The 17,666-nt window shown below is 40.8% G+C and overlaps 1 protein-coding gene across 3 annotated transcripts in view; it reads right to left on the reverse strand.

The window, feature by feature from the left end:
- grid1a (glutamate receptor, ionotropic, delta 1a) overlaps window positions 1-17,666 on the reverse strand; it is a 219,928-nt gene that overhangs the window by 19,906 nt on the left and 182,356 nt on the right. For all 3 annotated transcript variants that reach the window (XM_047603751.1, XM_047603750.1, XM_047603752.1), the window contains exons 6-8: window positions 14,789-14,962; window positions 12,151-12,312; window positions 10,254-10,373 (exon numbers count right to left, since the gene is read on the reverse strand). In XM_047603751.1, the coding sequence (XP_047459707.1) occupies window positions 10,254-10,373; window positions 12,151-12,312; window positions 14,789-14,962 (456 nt within the window). The remainder of the gene's footprint in view (window positions 1-10,253; window positions 10,374-12,150; window positions 12,313-14,788; window positions 14,963-17,666) is intronic.

The following is a 17,666-nucleotide window of genomic DNA, read 5'->3' on the forward strand; positions in this document are numbered from 1 at the left end:
GGGGAGAAAGGAAAAATATAAAGATGAGCAGAAATAACAAGAAAATGTAACCAGCATACCATAAACCATATGGATAAATCTATCGGGTATAATTAAAGAATGAATACTGTGCAGGGATAAAGTGAAAGATCTGTGGTTAAAGTAATCATCCCATCTGCTATTTCACGAGTCTGTTTGTAGTGATAATCAGCACTGAGTAGCCATTGTCCACGCTAACATCTGAAACCGTTACCAGGACAACATGAGTTAGCTATTAGCATGCTAACAGGTCCTTCTATTCAACTCCCATCGCTGAAGGCTTTAATGTATTGATGCACTGTGAGCCGTTTACACCGTACAGATGGAGGTGGTGTAATAAGAATAATGATGAGTATGATGGGACGGAATCAAATGAATATCAAATAATAATACATTCATATAAATTATGCCCAATGTGAGATCGCAGAATAAATCCCAAACAAACCGTACACACTGGTTTGAGTTTGTGTCTTCATTCTAAGCTATCCCCCAGCTATAAAACTGTCATTCCACGCTGTCAACGTTGTGAGCCATGTCTTAGGTTGTGAAGCTGGTGTTTGTTAAATTCTTAATCAGTGCTGCTAGCTGGACATGGTTTCTCGGGGATCTGGCGCATTATTTGGAGTGGTTTTTAAGATTTGAGCTGACAGGACATGAACGGTGGCCTGAGGACGAACAACAGGCGTTTCTGGCCACGGCACACGTTCAGATTGCTTGTCCTCAGAAACACACTGCACACACTCCCAGCAAAGAAAGACGACACAGAAAAGCTGCAAGCTTTTAAACACGTGCCAAATGCATATTTTTGTTTTAGTTTTGTTATATTTCTCAGTCTTAAATGTCCAGGTTTACTTTCATATTTTTAGACAAGATTTTTTCCAGAAACATTTCATTTTTTAACATGAAAACGAATGAATTCATATCATTTTATACCACAACACATATTTAATTTCACTGTTTGTTTTTTAATGTAGTTACTTTTATACATGTCACTTCTGTTTCATTGCAAATTTAACTCAAGGTGTTATTGGGCTCACAAAAAAACTGTACACGGGTCTCATTATGGCACAGTTTCATCCTGTGGAATCTTAATGGGGAGGTTATATGACCCCTTTAATTTCCTTGATTAGACGCAGGCATCTATAGCTATGGTAATTAGTCTGAATCAGCTCTTATGTTTGGAAATTTGGAAAGTTTTCTCCTTGGTTTCTTTCTGCGGAGAGAGAAAAGAAAAGGCATTACTACAAACCAAGCAAAAAAATTTGCTCCGCTTATTACATGTGTCTGGGGCTGGAGCAAGGAGGTAAATAGAGGAAAACGCCCCTAGACTTGTGCAAATATATGTAAGAGAAACCTTGCTATGTAATTTAAGAAGGAGCACTAGCAGAATAGGCATTTTCTCTGCGGCAAATCTCTGCAAAACTAGACCAGCACAATGCACTTCGAGGAAACATCTTGAAAATACTACAGCGCTTCATGAACTGAGCAGAAACAGAAGAGCTAATGGCTACAACAGAAGTTTAATTCAAACTTGTGCCTGGTGGTTGGGTCAGAGCAAGGTGGGGTCATGTTCTTACAACAAAAAGATTGCACCAGCGTTTGCTTGGGATTGAAGCAAGACTATCTCCTCTCAAGAGACACCTGCCCGGATGAATCAAGCTAAGAGGTCAAACACACTATGGTTCGGTTCAAACGGGTGCTGCAGAATGCACCCCTGCGTTGTTTTTGAAAACGCAGGTTGGCATTCTTATGTGTGGCTTCAGTCGAGATTGATGACAAAAACTAAACGAACAAACAGAAGTCTGTTGCAAAAGTTAGCAACAACTGTACAACCAGGAGACAACAGCAATTACCACAGCTACAAGTCAGCATTAAAGGCTTTCAGCTGAGTGAAACAGATGTAAGGCAATCAAAGTGGCTTGCACAGACGAGAAGAAAATTCCATTATCATTCAAATCTTTTGCTCCTCGCAACCCATCTGCACGACACTGTAGTCTGAGCATAATGCATTCCCATCTATTCCTGGCTTCGCTGCAAACTGATCAATGAAGAGAAGTGGGGAAGTGAATAATGCCTGTAACCCACCCACCTGCTTCTGGGGGAGTATCTGCGCTGTTTTCACCGTGTGCGGGATGTCACCCGTGGCATGCCCCTTCTGGCTCTATGTGCAAGTTTATGTTACAGATAACAGCTCATTTCAAATTTGAAATGTAATGTAGGGTTATGCGGTGAATTTTATTTATTTACCTTTGCATCAATAAAATCTTTTGCTACGCTGCCCTTCCTCATAAAAGTGAAATGATAGAAGATACTGTGCCAGAGGTGAGTTATGAGTTATTTTGGTGGGCGTGTAAATGTTATTGTACTAGTCTAAATGAGTTCAGCTGCGTGGGCAGATATGGAATAATGAGCCAAAACATTATGTCCACCGCTCTGACTAATATACTGTAGATGCTTTATGTAAATCCTCTGAGCTGCACAGTATCAAACACCCACAGAGCGGTTCATGTCCCTTCTAATATCACTGTCCTGCTTTTCATTTGGTTTGCGTCTTCATCTCTAATTGATTATAATGTTTTGGCTCATCGACGTACATAACTGGCCCATGTGTTTGTATTTCGCGTGTGCGTCTGCCCTACGTTGCTGCCATGTTGCCTGCTGCACAGGGGGCTATTTTCTCCCTGAGCGGCTCTGTCCTCTGTCCTGAAAATCATTAATGAATCTGCTCAGTAAATTGAAGCATGCTAAAGAGGATCTGCTCGACTTCACAAAGCTCTGCACACCAGCGTGCTGCGAAGAAGGCCACAAACAATACATACAGCATGCCAAAGCATCCAGATTTGATCCACCAAACACATGGGTGAACACGCCTTGGTCTTTGATTACCAGCCTGGGAAACGTAATTTGTAGAATAATAATTGCACATATAAATAACATTTCAGCAAATTTCACACGTCTGCCCTGGACAAATAAGATAAACTTGATGAGATGTTTAAGGATATGACAGTGAAAGAGGATGCACGTTTATATTGAAGGGGATGCATTACGCAGGATAAAAATGTGCTTAATATGTGAAAGGAAAAACAACCACTTTCTTGCATCTTCTGTTAAATATGCATTGCAGCAACAATGTACACGCTAAAACATAAGCGTAAACTTCACGTCTTGCATTGCATTCTGTTTCTCGATTTCAGACTCCATGAACTTAAGCTCAGACGTGCGGTTTATCTGCAGGATACAGACGGCCTAAACTAAATTAAACATCCAAAATTGGGGAGATTAACACAGAAGCATAAACCTTGCATCAGTCTTGAATGCTAAGAGTCCCCATAACACATAGAGAAACAGTATATATTTTTTATTTACAATGTAGTGTGTTAGCAATCTTCTAAGCGTTTCAGTTTTTTTGCAATTAGAAGAAAACATCCCAGAAACATGTAAAATAAACATCCTCAAATGTTGCCTTTGAACTGACAGGAACCATGTCCCAAGAGCAGCAGATTATGGTCTTTAATCTAAAATAATAACTGTCCTTTCAAACTGACAGTTACTAGGGAATGTTTCAGGCTCTGGTTGCCTCTGCTCCCCCGCTGTACAAGTCTCACCCCAAATGCTTTGAAATTAAACAAGCAGAACTTAAAAAACATTGCTAGTGTATGGACTGAGCTGGCTCTAGTTGCCCTAGTTGCTGTCGACACTCTTTATCCGAGCAGAAGACATTCAGTGACATTGCCGCTCCAAGTCCTTTATCAGCTTGGTGAATTTGGCGACATGACGACACAAAAGCTGCGCGACGCTGAATTTAGCTTCTCTTTGGTACACGCCCACTTTGAGTTGGCAATGGCTTCTCGGCGATCATCGTTTCAAATCAAGGAATTTCATTAACATTTCATGGTTTCTTGTTGCCACTTTGATGCTAATCAATTCAATTTAATTGAGTACAATTCAAATAACTTCATATATCCCCGCGGGGCAATTACAGCAGCCGTCAAAGACAAAGTATAAAAACATTTATACATTAAAGTGCAGTGCACTGGAGTCCAGTCCAAACCCTCCTCAGGCTCAAACTTCAAAACTTGAAGTGTTATCGCATATCTGCCACTGCCTGTCATAGACGACGCTGCATGAACACGACTAAAGGAAAGGCCAAGGACCCCCGGAGAGATTAAGTAGGAACACCCTACCTACTATATAACTCGGCCCAGTGCTATTTATAAATACACATTATTATTATTATCATTTTGCATTCAATATTAAGCTATCCCTTATCCCTATGTTGGATTCAGGTTAATGTGTATTTAAATAAATTTAAATTTGTGGCGGGAAATGAAAAAATATATGACAGGTTGTCGCAGACAGAAACAGGTTATACTTCATCTGTACGTTTTTTGTAACCTGCAACTTTAAGAGTCTTTTATTTTACAGCACACCTACTTGTAGTGAGATCATTCCATCAACATATGAGTTTTATCCTATAACAGGCTACTATTTAGCTAATGATCGTGACACTCAGTACGTTTAAATAGTCACCTGCATTGGGGCTGAGAAAATGCCAATGATAATTTGAGAACAACAAAGGGAAAGAAGTCAAGTAGCCCTGCTTCCAGAGTACCATAATTACAGTATCCACACAAAATCTTACACAAAGAATCATTACGGACACGGAACTATGGTTTGAGCAAGTGGCTGTTATTCTGCTTCTTTTCTCTCGCTGCCAGTTCAGTGCATCACATCAGGTGCTTGCATATTGACAAGCCCATCATGCTACAAGCTTCTTATTGACCCACCCTTCTATGTCTGACGCCTGCGTGTGCTCTCCGTATATCGTCGTCTTACTTACTGTTTAAGTCTCATGTCTCCGCATGTGCTCTTGAAGCCTCGGTTATTCCGAATAAACGTCTTTAAAGCTTCTAAAGCAAAAGTTATATTTCCAATTTCTAAAATAAATTGCTCGCTTCCCACCCATTCTATTCTAAGCCTAACAAACATTGCCATGTGCGTTTTCTAAAGCAACAAGGTGCAAACACATGATGGAAAAAGCAAATTCACCAACAGCACCTTTGCAGTGGGTGGATAGTGACTCACTTCATAATACGTTAGCCACCAAATAAAAGGAACAAAGCGAACAAATACCACAATAACACAAAGGTAAAAATAGCTTGGAGTGGTGCGTTCTTTACTCAGTACGTGATAGTAACATTGAATTACACAGTGGTCACTGTTTGTGTTGGAACAGTTAGTCTACAAACTAATTAGATTTTTATTCAGTGGAATCATTTATGACTCTGCTGCATAAACTACATCACAAAAATCAGTTGCTCATAAACTCCTATGAAAAATTTTCTTACATGTTAGTACGGCTGCTTGTCAATATGAAACCTAACTCAACTTCAGTTGTCATCCCCGTTCAGGTGAAACCCATTCCTTTGGCTAATCATCCACGTCCAGTCGCCTTAATGCTAGCAACCAGCAACCATGTTTTGGCACACTACTTCTGATTCAGTAATCTGAAATTTTAAATTGACTTTGGTGGACAGTAAAATTACTGATTACTGCCACAATGACGATTTCACTATATATGTATTTCACATGCTGTACCGCTGACCATTCAGACTAAATGGAATTTAATGCTACAACATCCAGTAGAAGTTTTTTTTTTCATGTTCCACTTTGTCAGCCCAGTCCCAGAAGAAAAGGCAGTAAAGGTGATCATCAGAAGAGGTAGAAGAAAAAGAGCTGGCCATTTAAATTAGCCAAGACAGGAGACATCTTATATCAGTCGTGATTTTCTAGAGATGAGCCTGGCAGACATGGCACCAGTCTCTCATTCTAACCTCTAATAAGCAACATGAGGCGGGATTCACTCTGTAAAACTATGCCAAATGGCAAAATAGGAAAAGGAAATGAATAAAAAGGAGAACAAGCAAGTGACAGATGAATGAAATTAACCGAGTGGTTACGACTATTGAACAGAAATCGGACAGAAGACACGGGGAAAACGTAATGGGGAAATAAAATCTTTCAGTTATCACTTTTTTTCTATTTTCCACCTCTCGTGCATTTATTTTTCATGTCTTATCTAATATTTAGATGATTGACAGCATCCACCCTTGTTGTTTTTGCATAAACTCTTATGTGGCTCTGTTGGCTCATTGCACACAGTCCAGGCTCCAGATCACTATGTGAAATGCAAACTTGCACGTTATTACAAAACTAGGTGCTGATACTTTTTTCACTTACAAAACGACAGGAAGCGTTTTGCCCTGGTAATAAACTCAGCGGCTGTAAGGTTGGCAATGTTTACGAGGAATTGTTTTTAAGATAAATTGGAGCACATGAGAAAGAATACATTAGGGGATGAAGAGAGAGAGATCGTCCACTTCTCATCTAATTATCTGAGGCTCTCAAGAGGAGTGGCAGTAGGAACAACCATGAGTGGGCACAGCCTGTTTCATGCTTTCTTTTTCTTCTTGCACACAACAACACTCACAGACCGCATGACAGAATTACCATGTGACAAAATGATGATGCTTATGGAGGGTGTTGCAACCTGACCGATGTTGGACGCCGCTTTAAGTCATTTAATTTAACTGATATCAGCTGTTGACTGAGGAGTTTCAGCATCAACAGGTGTCTCGCACTGTTTGTGGTGGAATTAATGTAAAAAGCTAATTATCTCTTTAGAGATGAGTAATTACGTAATGAAATCACAGACTCTGTACAAATAATTTGTGGGTCTGTACCAAAACTATATACTATGCTGTGAAAGTAATTATTTAGTGGGGTTCTTGTTTGCTGGTTTGGCTAGGGAAAGGCTGCTGGCAAAAAGATCTTTTTGTACTAGTGGGTGAAAACTCAAGCAGGTGGAAGAGGTTTCAAAACGCTGCAGCAAGTGTGTCTCCGAAAGCTAGACATCTCAGAGACTGGCAAATTAATCACTGGATCAACAGCCCTATCATCCCCCCGCATATGTATTGTTTCCAGGACAGAAGAGCCCTTTAGAGACTATTTAATGTCATTTCTGCGCTATGAGTCAGTGAGAAATAGGGCTGAGCAGGAGGGAAAACACACTTGCGGTGAACTACTGCTTGATTTTAGATGCCGGCAATGTGACACATTATCAACATCAGCATTCAGCAGTTGAAGGGCGATGATGGCCGACGGGAAAATTCTACCCTTTCATCCAAATCTAGTGGCTGATGCGAGTGTCGGCACATGTAGCTCTGCGATCCATCAAAGAACCAAATGTGAAGTGGCGCTGGCTAGTGCGGGCCAGCCAGACTTGGCTTCGTGTTGGGGGTATTGACTACTGATTTAGGGTAAGAATCAGATCCAGTTAGGAGCCGTGGGCTAGTCTTGGCAATCAGATTTGAATGGATGTACTTGTTCTGACGCCGGTGTGTTACTCTTTAAAACTGGGAAGGGTTTCCAGAAATAAAACATTGGCCACCGTAACAACAGATATTACTATAACTTTTAAACTTTTTTTTTTATTTCTTATGCTAATAAGGCAGCTGTGCAGGAAATGGGATGTAGTATGCCCTCTGAGACTTTTTAAATCATGTTACATGGCAATTGTGTGGTACTATTCACTGTATGTGTTTTGATGCACACTACGACCACACATTTCAATAAGGAGGACTTTGAGGTGCCACTTTTGAGACAGTACGTACATCAAGAAACAGACATACAGCATTATGTTAATAATTTTAGTGGACGCATTGTTTTGAATAATACAACACCAGCACTGTTAGTGTGGACACATTTGAGAGATAACTAGTGCATGATGCATGCGAGATGCTTGCCTAGGAGGAACAACCACATTCAACAGAATTGACTTTTCTCTATGAGAGCTTTGTGTACGCTGGAAGTCATTAGCAATATCTGTTTGGAGACGAGCTGACACATCAATAAGAGCAAACTGGGAAACCAAAACAACAACAACGGCATCGATCACTCTGCATCAGCAGTGGATGGTGGAGAAAACTCACAGTGGCCATCCAGGAAATAGTATTTCAGTCTTCATTACACTTTCTAACCAGGAAGACGCCTCATCTGAGAGCCATCAGGCTGGGAAGAAAATGGACTGAATGCACATAAATGATGATGGAGAGGGCTGAAAAGGCTGAAAAAAATGAGGGGGAAAAAAAAAGGTTAAGGAAGTAGTGACCAGAGAGAAGTGGATGAAGAGGATGGGAAATGAGAAGAAAAGGAAACAGAGAACAGAGAGGGACAGGATGAGGATGGCTCTGAGGGGTGGATGTGGGTCGGGAGGTAGAGCACAACATGGAATCACCGTTACACTCCACTTGATAAAAGAAAGGTATAATTTTGCAGGGGAAATCTTGTAATAGTGTGGGGTTTCTCGGTGGTAGTGATCATTTTTGCCCAACACGGGACAAGAAACAAGCTCAATGTATAGATAAATGATCCATTACGGAGAAACAGCGAGGAGAGGTGCATGAATTTATGTCTGCTTTCTCACCGCAAATGGGTCTGCCAAGTACTGGACTGACACACAGATAGGCATACCAGATAATGAACAATAGTACCGAATGCATTCGGCATCCCATTATCTGGCCTTGCTGTCCCCTTCTGCCTCTAATGATTTTGAGATACAAGCGCCCACATGTTAGCATTCTCCCTGGACTCTGCTCTGTGTTTGCCTGGCCACACGCTCTCGGTGTCTGAGACCCCAAACGCTGTGTACAACCCATGTTTATTTGTGAATACACATTGGGCCTCCACCTCACACTGTGTATTATTGTGCGACTTACTTACTTAGCTGGCAGACACGATTGTGTGTTTGTATGTTGCTGCGAGTGTGTGTGTGTCTCCCCCCAGCTAATGCTAATGGCCACATTATGATGAATTGGCTTCATGATTTCAGTTAGGCTGAGGGGTGATTAAATCTTCATTACTGCTTCTGGTCAGTCCTGCTCTATATAGATTACCAGGCAACTCAATTCCTCTTCATTGTGCTAGGAGTCTCTGACTGAATCAGGACAAATAGCGACAAACAAATTATACCTAAGTGAGAAGTGCACAAATAATGCTCTCGGTCTCTCATTTCAGCTCCAAAATGCTCATTTTCCAGGAAAGACACCGCAATCTGCTCACACAGACTGCTTGTTATGAGTAAAAAATGTAAGTAAATGCCCGTGTTCATCAAATAACAGATCGAGCACGAAAAAGCAAAGTGGAAGTGGTATATTTTTTTGCTATCAACACCCCCTAATACACAAATACACGTTGATTGAGAACAGATGGAAAACTGCACACATTTGACTTGTTTTAACTCCCGGGTCGTGACAAGCCGTGATGGTTGGTGTGATAAAACAGAACAGGTTTCTTTTCAGTTCAGGAGCTCCAGTAGAGGGCACCCGTATACCTGACACTTCACTGATAAATGTGAAGCCCCGTGACCACAGTTCTCAGGGATCAGAGTGCAGCTGATTTTCTATCCCACCAGTAAAATAAATGCATTCACCTAAAAATATCGAGCGGAAAAGGAAACAGCTGGACACTCAAAGTCTTCTACAGAGTTTCGTTCAATCAAGAACTCTAGAGGACCCCTGGGGTTCCTAGTACAAGGAGTACTCAATTTTGAAACTCAAGGAAACGTGCGCTGGTAATAAATAAGGCATACCCAGTATGCAATGTATCTAAATGATGCTAGGTGTGGATAATTAAGTCTAAGAGAAAGACAAAACCCAGCAGGATGCCACTTCTTAAGAATTTGATAAAAATACAAAGCGCTTGCAGGGGGCCCTTGAAATAATGAGAAATTTCATAATTCCACTTTTATTTCTCTCCTCTCGCAGTCACCGAGATGATGTCTAAGAAAAGCTATTTTCATCAGTGGTTTCACTGTACCGGCTGCTCCCACTGCACCCGCACTGAACTGAGCGGTCTGATGCATATGACTGGGACAAACCACAGCTGCTTTACTGTGCAAAATGAAAACAGTTGGGCCTCTTGCTAACATACAGTATAGCACAGTTGCACGGTAATTTCAATCACAGTGACACGCTGCGTTGAGGAACAATAGAGACCTCTGCCACCCAAGGATGAATTATTTTGATAGGAATTTCAATTTTATGAATATAAGATAATCATGATCGTGAGACCGTATCAGAAACAAACCTTCACACTATGCATAAAACGTAAATTCAAATCAAAATAATTCGTTCTTTGGTAGCTGAGTTATCTATTATATAATATTCTGCACTGACCCGTTTCACATCTTTTCCAAACGTCTCGCTGTAGCTCGTCCCGAGAATCTCAAACTGTACGTGAGAATTGGAGCCTTCAGCGCGGAAGTCCATCAATCCAGTCAGGCCACTGATCCTTTCCTGCAGCAACAAGAGCAGATCAGATTATAGTTACTGAATAAGATGTAGAACCATGGAAGAAGAAACTGTGGTCATCTTGTTTTCTTTATTTTGTTGCTCTGTGTGTCTTTGTTCTGTCGGTATACAGCAGAACAAAAATATTTTTTTTAAAAAATCATTAAAATTTACTAAGAAATATATGCTAACTTTACTTTAATGAGTATTAAAAAAACATCCCATGAGCAGGAAGAAATTTGAACCAATATATACATTAACAATGTTCATTGGAGAAAAACTGCAGTTTTCACTATTGTTTAACATGAATCACACTATGAAATGTATGTATATCATCCCTTTACTCGTGTGCCCACAAGCTTTACCAAATATCTGCCATTCTACCAGGCTTGTGAGTAGAGTAAAAGAATCTGATTCTATAGGATGGACTGTTTCTGTGTGTGGACTTTTGTTCTTTGTTTTCCTCAACAACCTTTCATTCGGTCAACTTCACATGTGGTGGATGTATTTCTGCGGAACCAAGGAAGAGCAGCATTAATTGTGACGTTATTTGGATGAGTGGTCCTAATGTTGTGGCTAAAAGTTGCTTTCAGTTCCGGTTTCACAACAGAATGTCTTCAATGACGTCCTCAGCGGGGTTTTTATCATCAGGAGGCACTGACAGCATGTTCACGACAGTTTTCAATTACATTGCCAGTGGGTCTGGGGCTCATCCAATCTTTTGGTAGTTTTTTGGATGAGTGGTTCCTGAGGAGGCTGCACGCCACACCTTTTGAACGATCACCACAATAGGTTGGATCATCAGTTCACCACTTCAGACTAAGTGTTGTTTACTGGTGAGGGCAAATTTGCCTTTTATGAACAAGTCCTGCCCGTAAATCATTTTAAATCCACATTGCAGAACTTTTGTCTTGCCCCTCTGGCAAAGAGAGTAATTACACAAAGACAGCTGATGCGTGTGTAAGACATATGCCTACAGTCCACCAATCCTTTCCCTGCCCTGAGCTGTCATTTTCTTGTTTACACTGAATTCCATTCTCTGAAGGCTCAATTTAGTTTTTCATTCCTCTTGACCACCAGAGACAATACATTCATTGAACCTTCCGTGAACTACTGATAGATTTTTCTGCCGCTGATTAGCTTAATCAACATTGCATGAACTTATTTCGCAAGGGCTTGAATGTAACAGATGCACATTTATATGTGAAATTGCAGCACTCAAGTTGGTGTATATTCAGCTTGGCAGACACAACCATAGCCAAAAGATCATCCCCATGAGCACCGCTGCTTCGCTATTTCTTCATGCCCCAGTTGGTCATCTCATGTCACACTTGAGATTAAATCAACAGGGCTCTGTGCAACAACGAAAAATTCCATTATCAGATTGAAATGGATGACATCATGCCACATTTCCAGTATACGAGGCCCTATTTCTATGAGACAACTAGAAGGGTTGCACAGGCATAAAGAGATCAAAGCCCAGAATCTGCCACAAATCCACTCTGATGCCAAATGTGGAGATCGCATTTAATAATCAGCTCCCTTCAAGGCATCTTTTAAAAATAGCTGAATCTGAGTCTCTAGCAGATATCATTGCAGTGCAGTGCAATTGACTCAGAAATATTTTGACTGCATAAACCACCTTTATAAACCACCTAATATTGCTGATGCAAAAAATCCTTGAGTGTGCATTTTCTGTATGTAAGTTTTCATATAATCATCTGTGACCAAATATTACAGAATTGCTTCTTCAGAATAGCAAAGTAAACCCAAGCTTCAATACCTTTTGGATGGTGTCCAGCATAGACCATCCTCCATTCCACGGTTTGGTGGATTTTCTCATGCAGTTAAGGCTGGCCATACTGTGCCACTTCCTGTCCTCCAGTTTCCTATAGAAGGCGTTGGCCAGCATCAAAACGCTGTCATACAGATAGAGATTGGACACCTGTTGGGTGGAAACAGAAGAAATTTTAATAGAGGCATTCCTGGATTTGGGGAAGTTTGTTCTTTGCAACGTATAAAACTCTGATACAAACACAGAAAGCAAACATTAGTTTTAAGGCCTCCAAGAAATATCACACAGCCACATGGTTTCAGTCTGGCGGCCATTGGTGAGGTGGATGGTGACAAAAAAAAAATAAAAAATCTCAATGAATGAATTCGAGTTTCCTCACTTGGAGACTCGCAGAGAGTGAAAACTGGTTATAGCTGGTTGTAGTTGCTTTCCCTTTTTGTCTGAAAGTGTCATGGCTATCTTTTGTTGGTGAGATGAAGAACGAGAGTCCACATTTATATTTGCCGGAGCCTTTCTGGTCACGCGCTGTGACTGATTTCCTGAACAGTGATGAGGCATGACTACCTGCAGCTGGTGAAGCAATTTCCATGACACAACACTGGCAAAAGGCGAAGGTAATGATAATGCTGTGGCGTGATATGAAAACCCCATTTATTTCTGGTTCAATAATCCTCTGTGGAATGAATTTCAAAACCGCCATCCGTCCAACTGTCTTCCACAGCATTCTGTCAGGAGCCTTGTCTACTTGTTCCTGTCTAGGTTTGAGAGTGGATAGGTTGTCTGGGTCAAGTCAAGTCAAATGCTCCGACTGCAGGGTGGAAGTGATACTAGTTGCTACCGTAGACATTCAGTTGATGACATGTTTGGACTTCACTCCAGGCCTCTCAGTTGTAAGACGCCGCGCAAGTCAACCGTACTAGCATCAAGGTCACAAAAGCAGAAGTCCAGTAGAAATACAATTTGGTAGCTGTGGATTTTTTGAGGTGAAACCGCGACTGTCTGCTTGTGAAGGAGATTTGTGAAGGAAACCACTGCAATCCATCCTGCGTTTAACTATTCTGCTGAACGTTTAAATGGCCATTACCCAATATTTACCCCTCTTTCACGTCAATTATTGAGGACTGTGGGTGCACACAACACATGGTTTTGCCATCTGTCTGGACTATGGAATAAAAGGAATGCGAACATTTCAATATTGCTACAGGGGACAAAGCCATTGCACTCCAGATGGTTTGAGCAAAGGAGAAGTCTGAGATGTGTAGAAAGTATTAAATGGCAGGGTGAGCAAGGTTATTCCGAAGGCCCAATGAAGTCAATGACATTGCATTACAGAGATAACGCTGCTCAGTGTCATATCCTCTTTACTGAACCTCTTTGTCATTGACTTTAGTTGGGTTCCTGGTTGATAAATCCTTAATGCAAATTATAGATAGCAGAATTTGCTTTAGAGCATACTGCCCATTCCTTTTACGTTTTTTTGTTAAGCTTGTGGCATCCATGTAGTAAAAAGCAGTATATTGACTTTAGGTTACAATGTTGTAACGTTCACAGTCTTAAGTGGATTTGCATGTTAATAAAAACCAAGCTTCTTTCTTTTGTTTAAAACGATAATATACTCAGTCGTGGCAATTATTTCCCAAACACACTTGGCTGCAGTGATTTATATTCATGGACATTCATGCCCCTCATAATTATTTTACCCAGGGAGAATATGTATTAAGTTGCATACATAATCAGTTAATATTTGTATTCATGTGGCACCTGCACTGCCTTGTCTGTACTGTTCTACACCATGACTGCGTGATTATGCCGTACATTCAAAATCAAAACTTGGAACAATGATCAACCAGCAATCACCGACATGTTCACATATGTATTACACACAGAACCGAAACAACCTGTTTTGCGTATAAGTCTCGGCGAAGGAGGGTGAAACCTGACAGCTGCTGCACAAATTCACTGTCCTAGGAATACTTGCAGCAAAAATAAATAAATAAATGTGCCACCCATTAAATTCTCAATAAAGCCTCATCTATCATGCTGCTGCCATGTTATGCATTCACCACTTCATCAAAGCTCTCTATCTGAATCTGAAAGTGACTTCTGCTGGTGGATGAGAGATTGTTTAGAACATACTGACCATTTTCATAGACAGATTTTGCTTTGAATGCAACTTTTTTTTTTTTTTTTTTTTTTGTCCAGACTAAAAATACAAGAAGAAACATGTCGCACAGAGCGTAAGAGTCTCAGTCTGAATGCAATGGCGCACTTTAATAAAACTGTTATTGACGGAGAGGTCCAAGGCTGCGGAGACGGAATGGTGGCCCATTCGCGATAACATCTTACTTCACAAAGAAAAACCTTCAGCTTTCAGTTTTGATTTCATTGTCTTTTTTTAAATGCATACGACTTGTTCTGTTCTTGGAGCAGGGCTTCCTCTATGCCACAAAATAAATGAATACTTATTACCTCTTTTATGATTTAGTGTTATTACACAGGTCTACACTCTCCATACAATGTCAATATTTGAAAGATTTCCTGCTAATAAAATGTCAGCCGTATCAGATCACTTCAATCTGACTGACAACATTTTAGGAGCCTCAATTGCAGATGTTTGTTTTTTTACCTCCAAGGACTGCAGGTAGCCCTCTTGAGGGTCGCAGAGCAGGGAAGAGATGCGGTGATTGTTCCTCATACAACGAACGTTGGTGTCTCTCCACAGTGGGAAGATCTGACGGATGATGGTCATCCTCCCCAGAGCACCGTACACCAGTTCCAGGATGTCTGCATCACTGACCTCCTGCAGACGAAGAGAAAAAGGTGTTTAATTGAACTGCTCTTACAGTTTAAGTCAAGTCAGGCAGAAACACAAGTTTCTGTTTCAGATTGGGAATTATACACAGAGAGGAACCACGTGAAACTGTGCTTTTGAGTGGACATTAAGATAAGGAAAAAAAAACAAACACAGAGGCAGTTGGCTGTGCCTGCTTTCTTGGGCAATTAAAATATCTGATGACCCACAAAGGGGCAACAGAGCAATAAAGGGAGAATAGATCCAGCAACTTAAATGGCTGATAAGAGGCCAGGGCTAGAAAATATATTTGAGCACTGTTATTGTGTTTCAGTTTAGAATAGAATAGAATAAAAAAGCTTCTCGCACATATTGGTTTATAAACCAAGAATCCATATGTGACTAACCATTACTTCATTAACAGGATATTTTTTATCCCAGCATTGGTGTATTTAGTAAATACAATCAGCTGTGAAAATGTATAATCCTTTTTTTGACCATCAGGGTGGACATATTGTACAACTTGAAAAATCTATTATCATTTCAAGTATGTCCTTCACAGTAATAATGCTGGTGACCCCTGGTCCTCTTCTGTGAGGGACGATTGTGTTGAAGATCAGATCAATATGCATGAGACATGAGCTGCCTCGTCTCCAGAGGAAGACTGCTGAGACAGACAGTGAGTCTCTTGGGGAAACACTGGGTTCATCTAGTATCTGGCAATAAAGCTGTGTGGTCCCTGCTGGGTCAGAACTGAAGCAGCTCTGGGTTGGTGTAATCCATCATCACACATGCCTGTATACATGCTGTTTTTCCGTTTCCCTAATCAGGTGTTTTGAACCCTTTCGCTTCGACCTCGGTGAGTTCACACTATTGAGTGTGTTCATTTTTCCTGGTTTCTGCCAATGTATTGTGCTCCTGTCCTTTCATCCTAATGTGGTTTTCAATCTCCTTTCTTCCTGCCATCACTCTTACTTAGTCTTCTTTTGTACCTGTGCTTCAGTTGACCATCAGCCTTGCTTTATTCTCAGACAGAGCTACCGTCCACTTCTGCGCTTCTCTGACACAAATCTCATGTTACATGGGCCTACATAATTCACGAAATATAACCTGAACTGAATTGATAAAAATGTATTTTCCTATTTCTCTGATCTTTCATTCACGTACAGCATGAAAAAAAGGGGATTCTAGCTCATTTGTGTTTTTTTTCCCCCTCTGACTGTTCACAGTTACTCAGGTGGAAATTATGAATATTCATGAGTTGCCGTGACACATTAATCAGACAAATTATGTCGCATGGTTCACAGAGCTGAACCCTCACGTCGTAGTTAATAGCTTATAGTGCCACCTAATCCAAGAGTTCTGTCACCATCACAGATGACATTTGTGTCATAACCTGACCTCGGCAATAACACCAACCAATGGGACATGGCCTACTTTTATTCACTGTTTGAGAAGAAAGTACAGAGCCTTGAATTCCCCATGACATCACACTTGATGTTTTCATGTATTTTTCACTGCATGTCATCTATATTCCAGTTCCTGGCCCAGTATTGGCAAACAAGTGCTTTTAATGGTATTATAGGCTACATTCAGACCTTGCATGTCCTGGCAAACCGGTTACAAGTGACTAGTTTAAAGTACAGATGTGTACACACAGGACCCAATGAGGACGCATTTGGAGGTGGCCTGGGTCACATTCAAGGCCGCCATTCATTCGTTCAGAAAAGTAACACTCCACCGCTATTATAAATTATTACCCGAAAAGGAAAAAGCACCATTAGTGATGTCTGTTCATTATCAGTGAGAGCCTTTTAAAATATTCTGCTGCTGTAACCATTAACTAACTAAATAATTAATAAATCTAAATAAGAACTAACAAACTGACAAGACTTAATGAGTACACGGTGTGTGACTCTGTTATTAAGATACATATCGACATGTGGTTAATCACTGGGGCAATCATGTTCATTTATATGGAGCCATGTGTAGTTGAGTTACATACACAGCCTGGCCAAAAAAAAAAAGAAAAAAAAGTCGCTACCAAAAACACAAGGTCACCAACTCCAATATTTCGTTGGGCTGCCTTAACTTTGATTACAGCAGCATTCACTGTGGTATTGTTTCAATAAGCTCCTTCAATGTCACAAGATTTATTTCCATCCATTGTTGCATTCATTTTTCACCAACATCTTGTATTGATGATGGGAGAGTCTGACCACTGCTCGGAGCCTTCTCCAGCACATCCCAAAGATTTTCAATGAGGGTCAGGTCTGGACTCTGTGGTGGACAATCCATGCGTGAAAATGATGTCTCATGCTCCCTGAACCACTCTTTCACAATTTGAGCCCCATGAATCCTGGCATTTCATCTCAGAATATTCCCATGATTTCAAGGAAGAAATTATATTCAGTATATTCGGGTAGTCAGCTGACCTCATTCTTTGAGCATAATATTGCTGAACCTGGACTTGAGCAACCACAGACCCCCGGAAGCATTTACAGTAGGCTCTAGGGATGATGAGGGCATCACTCTTCTTACCCTGTTGCCCCATTACTCTGGAACTGGGTAAATCTGGAATCAGACTAGGTGACCTTCTTCCATTGATCCAGAATCTAATCATTATGCTCCCTAGCAAATTGGAGTCTTTTTCCCCGTTTACCCTCACTGATGAGTGGTTTTCTCAAGGCTACACAGCTGTCCAGTCCCAATC

Source organism: Mugil cephalus, chromosome 13 (assembly GCF_022458985.1).
Source record: "Mugil cephalus isolate CIBA_MC_2020 chromosome 13, CIBA_Mcephalus_1.1, whole genome shotgun sequence".
In the NCBI taxonomy this organism is placed as follows: Eukaryota; Metazoa; Chordata; class Actinopteri; order Mugiliformes; family Mugilidae; genus Mugil; species Mugil cephalus.